The 22,115-nt window shown below is 40.6% G+C and overlaps 1 protein-coding gene across 1 annotated transcript; it reads left to right on the forward strand.

Moving 5' to 3' along the window:
* Window positions 1-602: 602 nt before the first annotated feature.
* ext2 (exostosin glycosyltransferase 2) lies at window positions 603-21,320 on the forward strand. The gene is made up of 15 exons (XM_084361078.1): window positions 603-744; window positions 1,273-1,613; window positions 1,697-1,920; window positions 2,428-2,517; window positions 4,138-4,254; window positions 4,459-4,654; window positions 4,750-4,889; window positions 4,990-5,083; window positions 10,628-10,759; window positions 14,179-14,368; window positions 16,544-16,710; window positions 17,285-17,428; window positions 18,258-18,386; window positions 19,052-19,134; window positions 19,897-21,320. The coding sequence occupies exons 2-15, from the start codon at window positions 1,299-1,301 to the stop codon at window positions 20,033-20,035; spliced, it is 2,160 nt and encodes a 719-aa protein (XP_084217204.1). The 5' UTR covers window positions 603-744; window positions 1,273-1,298; the 3' UTR covers window positions 20,036-21,320.
* Window positions 21,321-22,115: the final 795 nt, after the last annotated feature.

Genomic DNA, 22,115 nt, shown 5'->3' on the forward strand with positions numbered 1-22,115 from the left:
CAGTGCACATTAGTCACATCTCTGTAACTATAATTATGAATCATGATGATGTTAGGACTGATTGCGGCATAGAGACCAGTAAAACCTGTTGTAATTTAGCCTATACTGCAAGAGTTTTACTGCAGGTGATTTACATTATACTTGGGAATAATTTATACTTAATGACCCCAGTTATAGTACTGTATCGGCACTGACTTTGCTTTAAAATATCACAGGGAAGGATCTGAAAAATGATTCACTGATCATTCACTCGAGGGAGTTGTCCTTGAATTTAGGATAAAAAGATGTCAGTGGCACGGCTGATCAGTCCATTCCAGAAATCTCAAAATCAATAACAACACTAACAATGTTACATTGTTTTTAACTACCCTCAACTGTTGAGGAAGACTGTAAGGTGTGATTGAAAGCTCAGAAAAGAGAAAGGTGTGTTGATTTACAAAATTTAGATTTACAAATGCTTTAAAACCCTTGATAATAAAAAACAAACAATACTGTATAAATGAAAAAAATGAAAAATGTACCTACTCATCCACTAGAGGGAGGCAGTGTATCAACACAGGAGTCATAAACATCTCAGAAGCGAAGAAGAATGACTTCCGGAAATCACTGCAGTATTTCCTGGGACGCTAGCGTTAGCTTGATGCTAGGCTAGCATTAAAACTGTATGTAGAAGTGTAGCCTGTTTTCTAATCGTTGCCATGAATTAAGACCGAACTGTCGACCCCCTTTCAGTTAAACGTGTCGGTAAGTAAACGTACAGGATAATTGTAATACTTTCAAGTCGTTCAATAACGTTTGATAATGCCAGCTGACGTTAGTAAGCTAAGCGCTAATAGCAGGGATGTTTACACAGCTGGTTTAGCTAGCCAACTTATTTGAGCATCGGTTAGCCAAGTTAGCTTTCTTTTTAATTTAAGATAAAACAGCCATTGTCATCGGTGCTCTTATAGTACAGCTGGAAATTCACAGGTAGCTGAACAATTTGTGCGATACTTCCTTCGGCTTGTGATCAATATTTTGGGATTTTCGCTGGTGACATTGGCTCGATAGCGGCTAAGGATATGTTAGCACTAATTAGCAATCACGTCATTGACAGCAAATACGTTGAAATGAGTAACGCTGTTTTATTAAGAACCGATTAGTGTGAATTGGCCACTTTAAACTACGTATTGCACATATTGCTGAGATTTTTCGGGGGGATGGGTGGGATTTATGCTGTATAAACAGTATCCCGAGCTGTCACTGATCTGAAGTCTGTCTTTATTTATACAGTGACCGGTTGAGGAGAGGTGTCAGGCATGTATGCCACTGGGAAGTACAGCTCTCGGGGCCCAGCCCTTATCCCGCGGATGAAAACCAAGCACCGCATCTACTACATCACCCTCTTCTCGGTGGTGCTGCTGGGTCTGATTGCCACAGGGATGTTTCAGTTCTGGCCCCACTCCATTGAGTCCGCAGCTGACTGGAGCCTCGATAAACGCAGTGTTCACGACGCCCCCCTGGTCCGCCTGCCTGTCTCCAGTCCCATCCCTGAGAGGGGCGACCTCGGCTGTCGCATGCACACCTGTTTTGATGTGTACAGATGTGGCTACAATCCTAAAAACAGAATCAAGGTAACTGACTCTCAGAGCAAGCCCTCGCAGCTTTGTTTCCTGGTGAAATTATGGCCCACTGTTGACATGTTTGTTTTTTGCAGGTCTATATCTACCCTCTGCAGAAATTTGTGGATGAACTGGGGGTTCCCATCAGCAGCACCGGACTGTCTCGAGAATACAATGACCTGCTCAGTGCCATCTCTGACAGTGACTTTTACACCGATGATGTCACCCGGGCTTGTCTTTTTATCCCATCTATTGATGTGCTGAATCAGAACTCCCTGCGAATCAGAGAGACTGCCCAGGCTCTGGCAATGCTGCCCAGGTTAGTCATGAAAACATTATGGAGAGTTTTGCCGTGTTGACACTTTGCTGTCCGGCCACTCTTAATTCATCATAAATTTTTCTCAAATTGTTCTCATGTCTGTGTAGTTGTTCTTGGTGTTAAAGCTCAAATACAAAGTTTTAATCTCTAAATGATGTATGTTCAGTCACATAAATATGTAAGTTGTGTAGGATAGAAATGAACAATTATTTTTGAATACCGGATGATATATAGATTCATCATTAACATCCTTATATGTCAGAAATAACAGCCACTGCCCATATAAGATGTCACAAGAGACCAAAGTGATGCTTCAAAATGTATCTTTTCTGCCCAATTTACAAAAACAAAGACACACACAAGGTTTTTAACACACATTAGTATCAAATAGAGAATATAAGGTCATTTTACACATTTCACAAAAACTGCAAAACTGCCATCATTTAATTTTCTGTTGTTCAAGTATTCTGCAAATTAACTGATCTAATCTCTTGTATGTTTTTGTAGATGGGACAAAGGGATGAATCATCTGCTTTTCAACATGTTACCTGGAGGCCCTCCAGACTACAATACTGCCTTGGATGTGCCCAGAGACAGGTACTTACAGTACATCCTTAAAGCTATCCTAATAATTAAGAATGGGTTCGTTATCATCTGAATCATTGTCACATCTAAAATCATCAATAGTAGTTCACTTCCACTATGCCGTGGTCTGTTTAAACGATAATAACACTGTAGTAAACCGGGTGCAGGAAATATATGGAACGAAAACATGCATGTTTAGATCAAAGGTAAAGGTCACCACCAGGTAGTGTTGATCAGCTGTCATACTGCTATAGTCGAGACGGACATCTACAGTGTAAAAATGATCTTAAACTGCAAACTTTAATTCAAAATACTAGACCGGAGGGAAGCAAGCAACTTTGACTGACTAGGTACAAATCAAAAGGATTAATTATGTTTGTTTAAATATATATTCTGTTTATGGGACAAAATAATTCATTTTTATGCTATAATGGATCATTCAACCATAAGTAGCATTTACCATAAGTGCTGTCACATACAAAGTGTTAAAGGGACAGTTCACCCCAAGATCAAAAATACATATTTATGTTATTATCTTAAGTGCTACTTATCCATTTAGATTGTTTTGGTGTGAGTTGGAGAGTTTTGGAGTTATCGGCCTTCTCTTGATTATAATGAAACAAAATGGTACTCGGCGTGTGGTGCACGAAGTGCCAAAAAATACATTTGAAACCCTCAACACCAATGTTTCTTTCCAGAAATCATGACCTAGTTACTTGAGATAATCCACGGACCTTGTGGACATTGTGTGAGCATGTAAAAACGATTGTCTTGGGAATAAACTACACCTGTTAATCGTATTACGACGCAGAAGGAAGCGTGCATCTGCTCGTGGACGAGAGTCCCGTGCTCATAATAGCGCAGGATGTAAACATCGTCCTCCTCGGCTGAACTGTAACATTTGCTAGCTTAGTTAGCCTAACCTTTTTGTTATTTTCATTATATACAAGAGAAGATCTCTCAAAAATTCAGCAACTCACACCAAAACGATCTAGACTGATAAATGTCACAACAGGTGAGAGTAAACACATGGGTTTTTGATTTGGGATGATCTTTTGTTTGAAGAATGATTATTTGATAAAGATGAAAGAGATATTTACAAGCAATTGGGAGATAACATATTGTCAAAAGTCCTTGAGGAGACATTTCAAATCTGGTTGTATTTACCAGCGAAGAGCCTGTGTGTCTCAAGATGTCCTGTAGGCTAGAGTGATGGTTGGGTTTGTGAACAGGCAGCCTTGAGACAATGAACACTATCTTTAGCTGCAAGGAATTTCCTGGGCTCATCCAGCTGGAGTCCATTTGACATGGAGTCTCATCAGAACCAGGTGTGTGTGTGTGTGTGACTGACGGTGTGTTTCCACTTTATATTCACCTTGCCTGAGAATAGAACATAATCCAAAATACATTTTGCCACTTAGGGGACTATATGGGATCTATTAGCCAGGGCACTCAGCCTTGTTTGATGTCACTTCATGCCTCACATCAAGATTGTCCATTACAAAAGTGCTCATGAAAAAGGAAAAGAACAAATGAATGATTTTGTGTTTTTAAAGTCTTTCTTTGCAGCTCGTTTCTGTTGAGTCCCCAGTGTGTTGAAGCATTGTTACAAACCAGGTCCATTTGTTTCAGAGCTCTGCTTGCTGGAGGCGGTTTCTCTACGTGGACTTACAGACAAGGTTACGATGTCAGCATCCCGGTGTACAGCCCCCTCTCTGCGGACGTTGAGCTGCCTGAGAGACAGCCTGGGTGAGCACATCTCGCACATTATCTCCCATTATCTTGTTTAAGGATCACATCATGCCCACATTACAGTCTGTTTGCCTAATGTATTCACAGACTGGGGTAGTAATTGTGGTTTATCAACACTCTTCAGGCTAATCCTGATTAAGGAGTTATTTATAGTCGGCAGTAAAGTATGCCTCTGTATATCTCCTGTCTCCATTCCCCCAGGCCAAGACGCTACTTTATTCTGTCCTCTCAAACTGCCATCCACCGAGAGTACCGTGCTGAACTGGAGCGCTTGAAGGAAGAAAATGGAGAAGCACTGCTCCTCCTGGACAAGTGTAGCAACCTTTCACAGGGCGCCGCCGCTGCACGAAAACGCTGCTACAAGGGACAGGTGTATGACTACCCTCAGATCCTGCAGGTAGGAAGCACAACTGCATTAAAAGTAATTTGTGAAAGATTCAGAATAAATGTGTCAACTAGAAATAATCCAATCTCTTATTTTTCCTCATTCAGGACTCTTCTTTCTGTGTGGTTTTGCGGGGGGCACGTTTGGGTCAGGCTGCCCTCAGTGATGTGCTGCAGGCTGGCTGTGTCCCTGTCATCCTCGCTGACTCCTACATTCTGCCGTTCTCTGAAGTACTTGACTGGAAAAGGTCTGCCAAAGTCACTGAGCAGTTGGAAAAATAAGTAAATGGTTTGACAGTCTGACAGCCCTTTTCAGTTGACTGATCTAAAGTTTCTGTTTCTGCACAGGGCGTCTGTGGTTATTCCAGAGGAGAAGCTGTCAGAGATGTACACCATCCTAAAGAGTATTCCTCACAGACAGGTTGAAGAGATGCAGAGACAGGTAACAGGCACAATGTCTAACTGAAGACAATAACATCTTTTAGTACAACTTATTTTAAGTGCTGTACACTAAGTTGCAGTGTGAGAACTCAGACTTTGTGGTCAGAGGTGCTGTCAGTTGGGTTAGCGCACTTGGATGTCACATCTGAGTTATATCTGTACGAACCAATAAATCAAGTCTATGGAAGCCCAAACAAATTTTATTTGATGTGTCCAAAAGACAGAAATTTGGACACCGCCCTCACTTTTAGTAAGTTTGAATGTCCTCCTTTGCGCAATCTAGATTTTAAACGGCTTTCAGAAGACTCAACTATGTTGATTTTAGCTTGAGTGAAATGCTCGGAAGACTGCTCTCCCTCTCTCTCTCCATTTGATATCTGCGCTGAGCCACAATAAACAAAAGTGAAAGCAGCTATGAGAGAAGTGCACTGGTTCAGCTGCTCCTCATTCCCTTGTATCAACTCTAGTCCATTTACTAATTATACTGCCCAAACACACATTTTAGGCCAAGGGCTCAGTGATGGGCTCAGGGTTGTATTACGCCAGACAGGCTGAAAAACATGGCTAGCTTGTAGGTGGGCTTGTATTCTGCTGTCTGTAGCTCACAGCTAACGTGGTAGCATACATTTTATATTGTTTTCCGCTGGTCACAGTACTCCTCTGCCTGCTTTAATGGTCTATGGATGGATTGACTTGGTTGCAAGTTGATTCTTATCCAAGACATTTCTCTACAGATGTAATTTTACTATGAATTTGGTGAAAGTAATATTATATCACTGTATACCGTTGTGCACAGGTCACACTCTAAACCCACACTAAAAGCATTAAAGTGCGTTCTCCTCTCAGCACATAGCTGATTATTGAAATAGAAAAGACTATAACAGATGAAAATATTGAGCTCACATTGGAAGAGCACGATTTGATAAAAGCACTGCATAAAATAAAAACTAGGTGCTTATGGGTATTTTTACCTCGTAAGATATGATAGGCCTGATGGGCCTACAGAGCACTTCATGTTAAAAATCCAAATGTTAAAAGCTTGTTTAGCCCACATTATAGATCTGTCTCTTGAAGATAATGGGTCTATTACAATATCAGCACTTGTAGTATTTGTGAGTAGTCAAGTGCCAACACGTGTGTAGTAACTTTCCACAATTCCCAAGTGTTAAGACTGCAAGCGAAGCTCACCAGGATACGTTTGATGGATAAAAACATCCGGTCAGTCACGCAAGTACAATTACCGTACATGGCTCAATGAAGCTCAGATGATATGTTGGAACAAATAAATGCAATCAACCATATAGTATTATAATTACAATCAGATGACGGCAAACAAAGACACAGTCAGGGCAATTAAATTATCTAGAATCACGTAAGTTACTGCACTTAAAGAGAAATAACATTAAGTCATTATTTTGAATGGTTTTTGTCTGATAACATTTTTAAGGCCAAAACACATTTCTCAAAATCTTGGATGAAAGGGTATGATGTATAAAAATATTTATCTTGACAGATTTACAAAATAACAGATTGTTGCTATTACATGATAACCTTCTAGGGGGGTTCTGCCATAATTTTGTTTGTTTGAACACAAATAATAATAATCAAGCTAAATCCGACATGTGGTGTTGTAAACAGTGGTGAATGGTGGGAGAGACTTAACTCTGAATACCCTTTGAAGCAGTATTAGGAAAAGTTTGCATCAAGTGTTGGTTAAGTGGACTATGTATTGCTATTTTCCTGGCGTAGGAAGTACTTGTCTATTACCAGAGCACACTGCAGGGACAGAAATGTAATAATTAATTAAAATTTGATATAGGTATATGTAGTTTTATGAGGCATCATTCAATGTATGTTGTACTTTTGCCTGCAGAAATCTGGAGATGTTCCTGGTGGATACTCTGTTAAAGATTGAGTAATTCCAATTCTTGTCTTCATGCGAAAACATTTTTATCCCCACTGAGTGCCTGACTGATTTATTTTGTGGTTGAGCTGATGTATTTCATTAGTTTAGCCAGCAGAGGGCTCAACAGTCTTCGTTTTCGTATGTCTATGTGTGTCTATGTTCTCATGTAGTCTGTAAAAAAAAAGAATAGATGATATGAACTTACCTCAAAGGAAATACAATATAATGAAGAGCAATATCATACTTACTTGCTATAGTTTAAGGTTTTAGTAAAGTAAATTGTAGTTACTCCTTTTACCTGTCAGAGGCCAGAAATCAACAAAAACAGCAGACCCTAAAAGTAGTTTTCATTGTTACTCGTCAGTTGTCGTTCTGGCAGGTCAAGGGTGTTTCTATTTCCCACAAATACTCAGTTCATCCTGCAGAGACAGAACATTTGGTTAACTTTATTAGAGAGCAGGTCAAATTGTGACAGACTACTGTTGAGCCTCCATCAGTAGTCGGCAGACTCGGTTCAGGCAGCAGAACTCGTTTTCAGATTTGAGATGATGTAATAGCCTCCATTTAGGTCAAATATTAAAAGGCCACACAGTAAACAGCTGCACGATGAGACCGCTGAGCCCATGTTTGTGTACTGACTTTCATGAGCCTTGTTTGGGTCATACCCTCAAAATATGACACATTTATTAGATTAGCACAGCCAAATCCATTCTGTTATTAGATTATAATATAGAAAATGGGAGGAGGGAGTCCAACTTTCTTTCCGCTACTCTTGCCTTCAACTAAAACCTGACGGCCATCTTTTTTTCTATTAGTCTCTTGATCGTACCTGTCCTCTCAGCTTTGTTGTAGCTGATTTAAAGACAATGTTGTTTGCTTCTCTTCAGGCCAGTCTTCTTTTAATATGAATCCACTCATACAGAAGTGAACAATTAGCCAGGATGATGGCAGGTGTCAGTGGCCTTTTGGTGAGGCAAAAATATGATAACAGCTGCTTAATCTTACCAATTTAGAGGTGCAGATTTGATATCCCGGATCAATCAACCTAGGCATTTCAATTCTCTTTCCTCACAAAGACAGGACTTACCAGAATGTCACAGCCTAAAGTTAAATATGAGAGTACGTATATGTGCATCTGTGCTGCACTGCATAATCTTTAGAGCCACACAAAGTATGAAATGTCTGTGGGGTATTCCATTATCCAGAAAACCATGGGGCTCAATAGCACCAAGACTGTGTTATCCCACATGAAACCTGCTGCTAAAGCTCGGAGATCCTCTCGTTCCAAAATCCTGCTACTTTTTGTTGAAGCCGTACTGATTTACACCTGGGAGACGAGGTGATTATTCAAGCAAGTTTTGTTTGTGTGTCTGTGTGTGTGTGTAGAAATGTTTTGATCACAGTTAAAAGGAAAGTGCTAATAAATCTGGAGCAAAACAATATTCCCAGTGAGCAGCTCACATGATTGAAGCGGACTCGGTTCACTGCTGTTTCTGATTATGTCAGGAACACTAATGATTGCCTGGTTCTGTCCACAGCTCACTGGCTGCCAATTCTGCTCTATAGGTTGAATCATCTATCAGGCACTTGACAACTTCCACTGAGTTAAAGAAAGTGATGCAGACTGCTGTGATCTAAACTGCTTCTAGTCATCTGTTTGACCTTTTTATTTAAGTGAATTTCAACAGCTAAAGAGTGGCAGTTGCTGGGCAGATCTATAAACTAGAAGGAAATAAGTTACTTTAGTTTTAACCAAGCATTACAGTGGACGATCGTTACATTTGACTTACAGAGGAATAGATTTTTGACCCAACTTTCTTTGGATTGTTTGTGATGTTTCTCAATATTTGCAACATATTTACAGCTACAGTTTACATTACTCTTAATGTTCTTTTTTGGTAAAATTCACTTTGGTTAGTTCATGGATCATGTAGATCAGCGTTAACTACAGGCTAGATGCTGCTGTTAGAAGATGGAGTAAAGGGTTCTCGTCTTCTCTAGCAATGCCGTCTCTTCTTCCCTGCTCATAAAAATTCCTGCAGGCGCTGGGAGAGGGTGGAGGGTGGTGGGATGAGCCCTCGGGCCAGCACAGTTTGCTTTATGCCTCCTCCCGGTCAGAAACGAAACTTTCATCACTGGCTGATTTATGGGCCGTTGGGATTCCCCCCTGAGATTACTAAAGTCCTTTTGGATTCTCCTCACCCCCTCTGTAAAAATAAGGGCTGTGTTTATGTTGTTGTACATTGCCGAAGCTCTGTCCTATATATCAGACATGGGTGATTTAGGCAATGGTCATATGGTCATGTGCCACTAAGGACCATCTTTGTTTCGCTTCTATAAGAGATAGAAATGTAGCTCAAACAGCGAGATATTCACATCCTCTTCCCCCCGGAACTGTGGGTCATTGAGGAGCTGGTGAGCTGGAGTCGGGTCAGTGTAACACGGTGCCTCCTGGCAGGAGACAATGTTGTTTGAAGCTTCATTAACTCTTACAGGGTTCTCTTGCCTCTAAGCTGTCCCTTGAAGTTGCTTTATAGAAGAGCCGCCTGCAGGAGGCAAGAAGGCCAGACACATATGTCCTGGTCAGTAACACCGTTCCAGGTTGATGAGGTCATTGTAACTTTTATGCTTTATGGTATAAAAAGTGAGAAATAGTTCATGAACCCTAGAGTTTACAGGTTTGTTGCAATAACTTCACCTTAAATTTCTTCTTTTCTGCATCTGACTAAACAAATTAAGTGTACAGTTATTCTCTTTCATCTTTGTGGTCTCAGCTGAAAAGGCGATGAGCCACGAATGAAGGCAATGTGAGATTGGTATCCCAGCAGCCAAAGTGATAACATTAAGTTATGGGTTAAGAGTTCAGATATCATTAAAGTCTGCTTTTCACATCGGCGTTCTGCTGAAGTGAAACAGGCACTGTCAAAAGAGATTTTAGAGAGCCTCAGAAGAAGAGCTGTTGAAGGTCAAGTGGCTGGAGAGAGCTGCAAAATGGGCTTTTAAGAGTTGGACCGGAGGGGAAAAATCTGGATTTTACAGTCATGACTTCACACTGGTGTGTTATCTTCAGTCATGTAATGACCATATCATGAAATAAAAATACCAAAACTGTGAAAATGGTGTTTAAAAAGCAATAACAACATGCCAGCAGTTAAAGGGGCTCTGTTGAACTCGTGTGTTGTGCTGGAAGTCGGTCGTTAGTTTATGTTAGTGGACTTCAACTAACGTTAGCTACCGTTGTTTTCTGCTAGCGGAGCAGAGAGAGGCAGTGAGACGAAGTGAACGATTTAAACATTGTCATTGTCTTCAGGTGAGACATAGAAAGTATAGTTGTTCTGGTCTACTTTTTGATTGACATTAACACCGGGTCTTTCTTACACCTGAATGCAACATATTGTGGTAATGACAACATTGTCATGTATTTTTTCATCAGTCAGTGCAAATATCCAAGTTTGCATCTCTGTATTGTCAGTATCTGTAAAGCAAATATCTCATCAAAATAGCAAAAAAAGCATGTTTGGTTAATTTTTGTTACATTAGCAGTGCAATGTTGGTCCTCAAATCATGTTTTCTTTTTGCTCTTTTTTTCCCATTTAAGTTTTTCTGGGTATATAACAAGTTTTTTCCATTTGTCCATAGGCTCGCTGGTTCTGGGAGGCCTACTTCAGCTCCATGAAGGCTATCGGTTTGACAACGCTCCAGATCATCAATGACCGCATCTACCCATACGCTGCACGCACGTACGAGCAGTGGAACAATCCACCTGTGGTGGTATGTAATTGTTTAGACTCAATGTTGACACGCTTTATTCAATTATTTTTTAACTTTAAGCCATTGAGCAACATTATTTATTGCATTATTGTATTCTAACCTTTCATTGTTGTCTTTCAAAAGTATATTTATTACCCGAAGGCTGATCTCTTTCTACAAACAGCCACATAATCTATAAAATCTGTACAGATCTATGCTCTACTGTGCTGAGCCACTCTGTTATATTCCTAGAAGTCTCTTTGTTGTTTGTTATTATCTGACACAATGGAGCTTTGACCATACGTACGCTCACAGTGCCACATTAAGCTCTTCCCACTCTCCTGTGCCCTGTAAATCCATGCCTCTGTGGCAGAGTGACAGTAGATGCCTTCGCTCTTTCTGAAGCGCGCCACACATGCTGCGCTTCACAGTTTGGTATACACCCAGCTAGCTCTGAGGCAGCCAGTTTGTGTCAGCAGTTCTGCACTAGGAGGATTCCTCCGTTGTGGTGAAAAATAAGTTCCTGCATGTCTGAGTCATTGTGTTTGTAGAGAGTGCGCTGGATATGAAGAATAGTGTGTGTGTGTCTGTGTGTGTGTGTTAAGCATCCCTGCGGTTGTGGGAGTTTGTGGCTGTAGACAGCTTGGCTGGGCGACCATCTCTCAGGAGTTGTTAATCAGCCCGGTCTGATGTAGAGGCTCCTCCATCCTCAGCCTGTGGGGTAGAGGCTTGTGCATGTGAGCAATGTGTGTGGATGCATAAAAGGATCTGTCAAATATTTACAAGTATCCCACTATAAGAAGATCCACTGAAATGCTAAGATTACAGAGGTGGCAGTCACAATAGAGTAGCTAACAATCAGTGCTCTGAGTGCTGTTTTCTGATGTTTTAATTCAGTTCTGCTCCAAACTGTACAGTCACTTAGGATCACAAGGTTTATAGTCAAGTGGGCCCTCACTGTTGACCATGGTTGCCTGTTTTACTCTGAACAGGTAGCTTGTTAATCAGCAGTTACACTTGACATTGGCCACTTATTTCAAAATGTGTCAGAGTGTCAAACCTCCAGCCCAGTCTATCAGTATCACTCAGATCTCAGTGTTTGTCCAGACCCGGAGGAGGTTAATTGCGTTAGGTTGCAGACCTTTGGCCATTGTTGCCTGAGATGGGAGATGAAGTGTTTGCTCGATGGATTCAGTGAATGGATGGTGAGAAGAACTTGCGCAGAGCACTAAATAAATCAGGCAGACATTTTTCTCCCCCTCTCCTCCTGTAGTCTTAAGGCTGGTAATTGAAAGCACATTTCCCAGGATTGCTGGTGCCTTTAGAAGAGGGGGGTTCAGAATAAGGGACAAGCTGCTTTTTGTTTGGGAGTAGTAGGTAGTGGCCATACTTGTAAGGTTTTACATGACAAGAATTGAGGCATATCACACGTATAAAGGTGCCAGAGTGGTGGTGATTGGCACCCACTCATAGGGAAGTCTTATTTGATCACTGTCTTGTTTAACAGTTATGGTACAGTCTGTAAGTATTAGGACATTTTTCTTTTTCATTATGCACATTCGATTTGAAAATGAAAAGTATTGCTATGAAGTTAAAGTGCTGACTTTCATCTTTATTTTGACGGTGTTTACATTCACATCTGATTAACCATATATTAAAGAATTTATTAGACACAATTCCCTATGGGTTAAAGTGGCTACAAGGTCTACATCACACCCAGCATGCATGTCATTACCTTCATTACCCTCCAAACTGAAAGTCACTTCTTTTGAAATCCAGTTGGCTGAAGTAGTTAAAGTTAAAGAAAAAACACATCACTGTCCTAACACTAATTCATTTTTTTGTATCATGTGTTGCAACTTTATTGTTTGCATCGTTGGGTAATAAATTGAAAGATTAGATTGTATATACCACTGTGCCTCTGCAGCTATGAAAAATAGTGATACTTGTGTGTGTGCTGTTAAAAGACTAACGTAAAAATGTAAATGTAGAAATGTTTATACAGATAAAAAGGCAGGAGAGACAGGCTTTTTAACTTCTTTATTCCGCTTGTTTTTCATCTACATATCTTTGATGGGGCTCAAGTGTATTAAAGAACCACTTAAGCAGTTCAAATAACCAGATAAGATTCTTCTTTTTTAGTGTAAAGTAACAACTCCCTTCAGATCTGTTGGTTACGTCGAGCTGCGGCTTTCTTTTCATCCCATTTATTCAGTTTGACAAATGACTTAAGTGGCCTCTGCCTCCCTTATTCTGTTTTAATGCATCTCTGCTGCGTATATGTGTTAGTTTAATTATTTCCCCCTTCACTTGTTTGACAATGTGAGAATGACCACAAGGAAGTTTCCACTTGCTAATAAAGTTACTTTTTATTGGTGGAGGAGTGACTGATGTTGTGTAAAAGGCAGCGGCTGTGTCTCTGTTGACAGACTTGTGTTGATGCTATAGAAGGAGCCACATAATCGCTGTGTGGCCACCTGGGACCAGAGGAGAAACAGGGTTTATATGCACTTCAAGAAACCCACAGATTTACTGTGTTAGATATGCTGTCTTTGCCCTTCTCAGATTGTCACTGTAACAAGGGTGGAACAGTTTTAGAGGCTTTGATGAAGTTTATCGGGCTTATGAACCCTGATGCTGCTATATCTGCTAGTGTTACAGTAGCATGTGCTTGTAAATGACAGACATGGTTTGTCTTTTTATTTCACTTCACCTCAGGAAAAAAAAAACAACTAAGTTTGTGTTGCACTCAGACTAACGTTAGTTGTCTCCTCTGATCCAGATGACTGCGTTTTGTATGTAGCGCACACAGACCATCAGAAAAACTCTCCTGTGGATTCCTGCATTAAACTGTGTCACCTGATCTAAGCTGAAGTCAGTGCGGCTTCCAGGGTTTACGAGACATTTTAAAGGGGAGCAATGACAGAAAAGCCAAGTTCCACATTGACGATAGGCGGCCACTGTTCACTACATCGCAAACTTTACTCCTTCACTGCTCCTCCTCCTGTTTCTCCTACATCCCAGAAGACTCATCATAATAACATCACAAGAGCAGGACATTCAAGAGGCTAGACAGCCTGTCTTGTTTGCAGACTCCCTCCTGGACTTTCTTATCCTTCTGTACTGCTGCTTCTGTAAGGTTTACTTGGCTTTCTTACTGGAAGCTTTCGGCGCTCTTTTAGCCCCTGAGACACATTATTGAATGATTCTTGCTCCACAGTAAAATCCATCATCTGGAAATTACTGCAGGTGACCTCACTGTCCACTGAAGCACTATTATAGTGTATTAAATCATGGAAAACATGACAGACAGGGGTCGACACAGAAGACATGGCGCTAGCTCTACAGCAGCTTTTCATGAAAACGAAAAACGAAAGGAATGAATGAAAGGAGATGTTTGCGGCCTCAACGGTTTTTCCTTTGTTTCCTGTCTCATGCAGAAGTGGTCCAGTGTGAACAGCCCTCTGTTCTTGCCACTCATCCCACCAAGGGCACCTGGGTTCACAGCAGTGGTGCTGACCTACGATCGCGTTGAGAGTCTCTTCCGGGTCATCACAGAAATCTCCAAGGTGCCCAGCTTGGCTAAGCTGCTGGTGGTGTGGAATAACCAGAACAAGAGTCCTCCTGAGGGTGAGTAGGACAGATTCTCATCGAAAATAAGAAAGTTCATGAAGCTTTTTACAAAAGATAGAGTTGCATATCTTCCTGCCTTTGTGAAGGTTACTATGTTTTGGTCCGTGGTTTGTGGTGCTGTTGAGTTTAGATTGAAATACTTTATAAAGTACTTTACATCCAGAGCACATTTATACAAACACAAAGTATTTGTGGGAATAAAATCCAAAGAAGCCATCAGTAGGTCTCAGTTCTGACTGACCACCAGTTCTGTTTAACTTGTATTTTTATTGTTACCTGTCTGTCACTGTTTTTTCTGTCTTTCATTACTGTCCATCAACCCCGTAGTCTGTCAGAGTTGTATCATAGTTAGTAAGCGCTTATTAGTGGTTATTTACTGCACCTTGCACTGTAATTATTTACCTTTAATAAGGCAATTATGTACACAACAGTTTATCGTGCCTTACCCCACTGATGGCTTAACTCAGACCAAGACTGTTCTGCACCAGGAATTAAATCGGTCCTGCCGCTGTAAGAGTTGGCTAATGTAATGAAGTAATGAGAGGACTTTGAAGTGCTCCCTCGTGGCTGTGACTTGCCTTTTCATTAGAGGCATCAGCGGCGCCTGGCTGGAGCTTTGTGACCCATTAGAATTAACAAGGGGCCATTGACGGGTCAGACTCACAGGGCTCAGTCCAATATGGAGGCAGAGTTCTTCCCCGTTCACACCAGGCCTTGATCCGATGTGTTTACAGGCTCCTATTTTTACTTCGTCCTGGATTTTTTTTTTAAGACAACAAAGACCAAGTAACAATGTTTTTAACACAATCTAGCATTATTGCGTTTTCGGTTTATGAGTCTAAAGATGTTTTGTAACAGGCTTAAATGACATTATGTTTATCAAATTGTGTTGACGAGATCAACTGCCACGGAGCATCAGTAAATGCAGAAGTCATGCATAACAGCCATAGCGTATTCTTGAAAACGTAGCTGTGATTTGACCCGTGCCAAGGTGGAGCAAAAGTTTCAAAATTCAGATAATAGCCTATAATTCCCTCAATCCTACTGTCTCTGTCCAACCTTGGAAATAAAAGAAAGGATGACAGCAACATGGACAGACTGAAAGAAGAAAATCTGGGTGTTTAACATAGCACTTTTCCTGACAATAACTTTTGACAGGAGACCTCAGACGTGGTTAGAAAGACCCACAGCTCCTCTTATAGGCTGCCAGGCCCCAGTTAGCCCATTAATGAGGGGACACAGTCTGTGTGATCTGTCTGTGCCATAGTCCGTGCCATGGACACTGCCCAAGATCTTTGAAACGCTCCCCTGAAAAAAAACGACTTTGTTGATCTACCTCATGAATCGTACTGTGGTTAGATTTGCACGTGCTTGAGGTTAGCGTAGCAATACGAGTCAGTGAGTGAAGTTAAACTCCCAGAGCTCTATTTTCCACTGCCAAGAGAGACTTCAAATGTCTCTGTCAGTGGTGAATGACATCATAATCTCTCGCCCATCTTTAGACATTGATAGTGGCCATATTTATAATCCTGTGAAACCACTAAAAATGTATTTAAAAAAGTGTATTATAGTGTTGCATACTGTATATATGTAGTGATGTTGGGCTGCGACTGAAAACTATTTTTAATTAGTTAATTTGCAGATTATTTTCTTAAGTAAAGAAATGAAAGCTGGGTGGAACAAAGTGAAAATGCCCATTGGTATTTGTCCAGAGCCCAAGGTGACATTTTCAAATAGCTTACTTTGTCCAAACAACAGTCCAAAATCTAAATATAGTCAAAATACTTAAAAGACAACTAGCAAATTTTCACATTTGAACATCTTAAAGACAGAGACAGAATTTTTTTCTTATTATTGGGTTTTGCAAGAACATAGACATATGTCAACCGGGCATTTATAAATGGAAAAAAGTGAAAAGGTATATATTCCTTTTATAAAAAAATACATTATGAAAAGTAACAATTCACATATTGTTTACAAAGAAAAACAAAAATAACACTACCACAAGCATACAAATCAAAGAAAAACATTAGTCAGTTAAGACATTATTTGTCGAAAATTGGTTTAAATGATTAATCAATTATCAAAATTGTTGCCAATTTAAGGTTCATTTCTTCAGTTCTGTATTTGTGTGTGTAGAGATTTGGTTGCTTAATGTTATTTGTTTTGCAGAGTCTCTTTGGCCGAAGATCGGTGTTCCTCTCAAAGTCGTGCGAACCAAAGAGAACAAGCTGAGTAACCGCTTCTTCCCCTACGACGAGATCGAGACAGAGGCTGTGCTGGCTATTGATGATGACATCATCATGCTGACATCAGATGAACTACAGTTTGGCTACGAGGTGAGAAAAAGACCCACATTTTAAAAAACATACTCACCCATCCTTCCTCTGTTGGCAGGGAACCATTTCAGGTTGATCCCGGTGTTTAAAGTCATTCAGGGAGATTGCAGGCTCATTCTCCACAAGTCGGGGATTTGACTGCCGGCTGAATGTGTTTGATGTGTGACGAATGACGACAGGTCTAGAGCTGATGCTTTCCATGCCCACATACCTGCCCGGCCCCACTTAGCTCGGCACACTCACCTGAATCCATTTAGAAGCCATTTAATAAAATTGTGCTCAGTTTAGGGATAATTACATGGAATTGCAGGCGGGATAGAGGAGCTGTCTGTCTAAATAGATGACAGTGCTGCAGACCGGCTGCTGGTGTCGAGCCATAGATATTCAGCCAATCATAAAGCTACTTGTAGATAAAAATATTTTAATGAGATTTTATATTGTGATAATGTTCTGAGATATTTTGAAACAGAAGCCTAAAGTTTGTAAACCAATTGATCATGGTGTAAGCCACCAGCTCTTATATTATTTTGATTCTCCTGAACATGTCTACAATCTGTCTTCTGTCCTGCTCCAGGTGTGGAGGGAGTTCCCAGACAGGCTGGTGGGCTACCCAGGCCGACTGCACCTCTGGGACCATGAAATGGGGAAGTGGAAGTATGAGTCAGAGTGGACCAACGAGGTCTCCATGGTTCTAACAGGAGCCGCCTTCTACCACAAGGTGACCTGGGAACGCCTGGCTGAAATTAAGTAGTTTTGGCTGCTTGAGCTCTGCCACTTTCACACTCTTTCCCTCAGAGCGGCTCATGTTAGAACTTTTTTATAAATAATAATGCACACAGAGCCGATTCTGAAAATAAATCCACTTGCCCGAAGTTAATTTTTAATTGCACCAGTGCAAACAGCTTTATTACCGGTTAACAAATATGTTTAATCTTGAAGGAAAAAGGGATGTGACACAAAAAAAAAACATTCTGGCATATCATAAATGTTAACTCCTCTTTCCAGGATAATTGAAATGTTTGATTGCGCTTCAGCTTAGTAATGTCTATTGCTGCTGTATTCTCACAAGTGCCCAATCGGTAATGCCCATGACACACAAGCGAGATGTCTCCCACCTTAGATACTTCCAATATCAGCTCTTGAAAAAATGATGTGTCAAATTCCTTTTCACCGATTTCCTGATTGGGCAAATGACTTGCTTGAATTACTAGCCCAAAGTGGCATTCAACTTGCCCCGGGCAATCAGCCAATCATTATTTATGAGCCCTGAATTGTCTAATATCTAAATCAAAAACAAATAAATGAAGGACCTCTGTTCTGGGTATGTGGAGGATTTCTGGAAAGAAGATTACAGTGATAGATGAGCAGAGTGTCAAAGGCAGAGCAAGGTTATCTCTCTTCTTCTTAAACCTCACACACTCACTTAAGTTCAAAGAAGATTCTAGTGCAGCTGTTCCTCCTACATACTCTTCAGACAGTGTCTGTGCACAATGCTTCTTCAGACTATTTATATGACACCCTGTAATCTTTTGTTTTGTCTTTTCCAGTACTTCAACTATTTGTACACGTACAAGATGCCCGGAGACATCAAGAACTGGGTGGACGCTCACATGAACTGTGAAGATATTGCCATGAACTTCCTGGTCGCTAACATCACCGGCAAAGCTCCCATAAAGGTACATTCACAGCTCTGATCGGCCTGTGTGCTTTAAGCTTGCTGGGGGAGGCTGAAGCCTGACAGAGCGGACCAGCATCTCTGGGTTTGATCAGCTCTCACCCTTCGGCTTCACTGCCTCTCCCCTCCTCCCCATCACGCTGACTGTGCCCAGGTGCAGGGGCCTGAGCTAAAGCCTGGCCTTAACCTCCCTTATCTGGGTGTCACTCACTGGCACTCCCCCTCTGAGTATGTTTTCCTAAGCTCACTGCGGCTCACGCACACCCTGCCATCAAATCACAAGCTCCTAACTTCCTTACGCCTGCACCCACCTCCCACCATATCTCCAACAGGTTCCTTCAGGAAACACTCACCGTCTCCAGCCATCCCTGTCTTCCTTTCTGTGTCTCACACTTTCCTCTGCACACACACATATATTCACAGGTTCAGAGCATTTGGTCCAGGCATGTGTCGGGGGTATGCTAGATGTGATGGAGGTTAGACAGAGGAAAACTATACATCATCTCTCTCCATCCCCACCGATGAGAATTCAGACACACGTAGGATGTCACAGACTCATTTCGTCACACTGGACAGTTTATTAGCGTCTGTCTGAGCTGCTGAGGTTTAACACACAGTTAAAGTGAGCTGACATTACTGGTGTGACTTTGTTCTGCTTCTGTTTAGGTGACCCCCAGGAAAAAGTTCAAGTGCCCTGAGTGTACTGCCATTGATGGACTGTCCCTGGATCAGACACACATGGTGGAGAGGTATGACACTTTGTTTTGGAAGTCTGGCATAAAAGGAGCACAAGAAACTTTTATTGTTTCCTTATTTTTACTTTCTCTGTAACTAAAGCATTCTTGCATGTGCGTCACTCCTCTTACATTACTTTGGGTTTGTGCAGAATTTTAGTAGTAGACTATTCTTGTAGTTAATTACTTTTTATCTTATGAAAATCCCAAATGTATTGTTTTTCTTTATGGATACTGAAACATGTAAAACATCAGTTAAATTTGTTGTACAAAAACAGGGTAGAAATTTGATCTTAGGAATGTTGCACATTTATCTTTGGCTTACTTTGAGGAATCAGCAGCAGCGCATTTGCATTTTTTGTACACTTACTATAAAATTTTCACTGCAAGAGAACCTTGTTTACAGTAAACTGCAGTCAACAGTATCTTGTGTCTAGTGTTTGAACTATCTGCTCCCTTTAAAAAGAAAACTTGCAGTATTAATCGTGACATACAGCAAAAAAAAGTTACATCTTGATCATTTTTTAGTTTCAAGCTGTGCAAATATAAACACACAAGACCACTGACTGGATATAGCCTCTACATACCCGTAAACAGAGATATAAACATGAACATTTTAGGGGAAATTGTATTTGATTTGCATCTAACAATGACTAAAAAGAAAGACAACACCTTCATATACATAATTTGCAAACATTACTAGTCATAAGCTGCCAAATAAATCCATGTTTTTCTCCTGCTTTTAAACTGAATAAGTTGTTTTTTTTCCACCCCTAGATCTGAGTGCATCAACAAGTTTGCCTCAGTTTTTGGTACAATGCCTCTAAAGGTGGTGGAACACCGTGCAGACCCGGTACTCTACAAAGACGACTTCCCAGAGAAGCTTAAGAGCTTCCCCAACATCGGCAGCCTCTGACCAGCCTGTAACAGATGTGTGGACCTCGTCACAGCCTCAAGACTTCAAAATTTGTCTCCAACATCCTCTTTCATATCAGGACGGCAATATTCAGACTAAAGTGGTGCATGCGTCCGTCACCTCTCAGCTCAAATGACTTTTACTTTGATTTTTGATTTTCCAAATTTAATTTTAAACACATTGTACAAGAAATCTTGAATGAAAGAGGACGTTGAAATTTAGGAATGGTGGTGAGAATAATTAAAGTAAATGATTTTATTATAAAGGTGTACCAATGCCAATGCCTAGACTAACGCTACATGTACTGCTACTGGACGGTCACCCTGAGTCTGATGTTTGATGGACAGGCTGACTGATTGAAGTCTTGTGCCCCCTCACTGTTACTGAGCTGGAAACTTTGTGCTCCAGCTGCTCTGGAATCAGCGTATACAGTGTATATATTTGTATTTTGCAGCAGTGCTGTATAATAGTTATAATTTATGACGCACCAACTAGGATTGTGTTTCTTCTTTTCTTTTTTGTTTCCTCCTTTTCAAAAGCTGACACGGACCTGATTCTTTTAGCTGTACTGTCTGTAAAGGAATACGTAATAAATGTTTAGTTCATATATTAAATGATTCAATGACATATCTATGAGGGCTTTATCTATTGTGATAAAACCAAGCATGGTGGCTTACAGATGATGTACAGTGAACGTCTCACATACGGTCTGTTTTACACAATCAGATTGGACCAGGCTGACTCCATAAATCTTATTTTCAGGGCGAGTAACTGCTGATTTTGAAATGTTGATGCTAAGCTACTGGAACACCTTGAATTGTAATTTTATACTGCCTGAGCAAGCCTTTCATTATATTAATATATTTTAAAAAAAGAAGCGGTGCAAATTGAAGCATCCATCTAGTCATTTCAAGAGTTGAACAAGTGTTATGTGCCATGCCTTTGAAAACATAATGTACAGGGAATAATGGACAAATCCACACTTTTCAAAACAGATGTGTATAAACTGTTGATGCAATGCTTTTTTTTATTTTTCCATTATGCCTGTTCTGTGTGTGTGTGTGTTTATATTTCTGTCTTTTTCATCATCCTCTCCGGTATTTAGGCTTCAACATTGAAAGCAGTGCAGTCTTTAAGATGTTAACTTTGCCTTGTGGTGTTTTTATTTGCCCATGTTTTATTTTCATAAGGTCGGGGAAATTGTTTTAAATTTTTTGACTGAGTTTCTGTATCTAAGTGTATATATGACTTTGTAATACATAAGTAAAGACCACACTAATATGTCTGAAGATGACGTTTTTCTTTTTCATGTCGTCCGGAGCAGACCCTCTGTGACACGGACGCTCCACTGTTCCCTCCAGCCTGTCACCTGTTGTTAATATACGCTGCCTAATCCACCCTGTTCAATGTCAGCAGTTCAAAAGGGCGCAGTTCGTATTTTTGTCAGCTTCAATTAGTGTGATACTCTTGCGGGTTGTGCGATCTCATTTCACCACTCGAGTCCCTTCAAAGGCACAGAAATGCGTGGGGATTTCAGTATGCGACTACAGGGATGACACAATGTTTTGGCATGGTGGAGCAATGCAATAAGACGCTGCGAATTCATTGGTTTTCTAGCAGCAGCGGACAACTTTTTTTTTTTTTTTTTTACAAGCTGTGGCCAGACCAGTATGTTTAGCTGATGATTTGAAAGGCTTTTCTTGAAACTGGGAGTGACTTGAGTGACCTCTAAATACTAATAGAAGAATAGTTGTCCTGCTTTTACTCTGTACCGTGTGGTAACAGTGGTTTCTCAATTCTGTGGTCTGAAAGAAGCTGGAGGCAACCACCATTACCTTGCACGAAATTCTATCCTTTAAACTCTGGCTTTTGCTGTATAAACCATGTCAGGCATGAACAAAATTTCCAAACAAATTAAAGGACAAGTTTCTGAGTAGAAGAGCAATAACTTATTGTACTTTAATCACACGCGAAATGTAACACAAGCATGGGTAAATTCATACACTCATTTCAAAAGACGGCTTAAAGCCACAAAAAAAACTTGAAAAAACAAACTTTTGAAACTCGTAAGAATTACATA

Source organism: Pagrus pagrus, assembly GCF_965226575.1.
Source record: "Pagrus pagrus genome assembly, chromosome: 1".
Classification (NCBI taxonomy): domain Eukaryota; kingdom Metazoa; phylum Chordata; class Actinopteri; order Spariformes; family Sparidae; genus Pagrus; species Pagrus pagrus.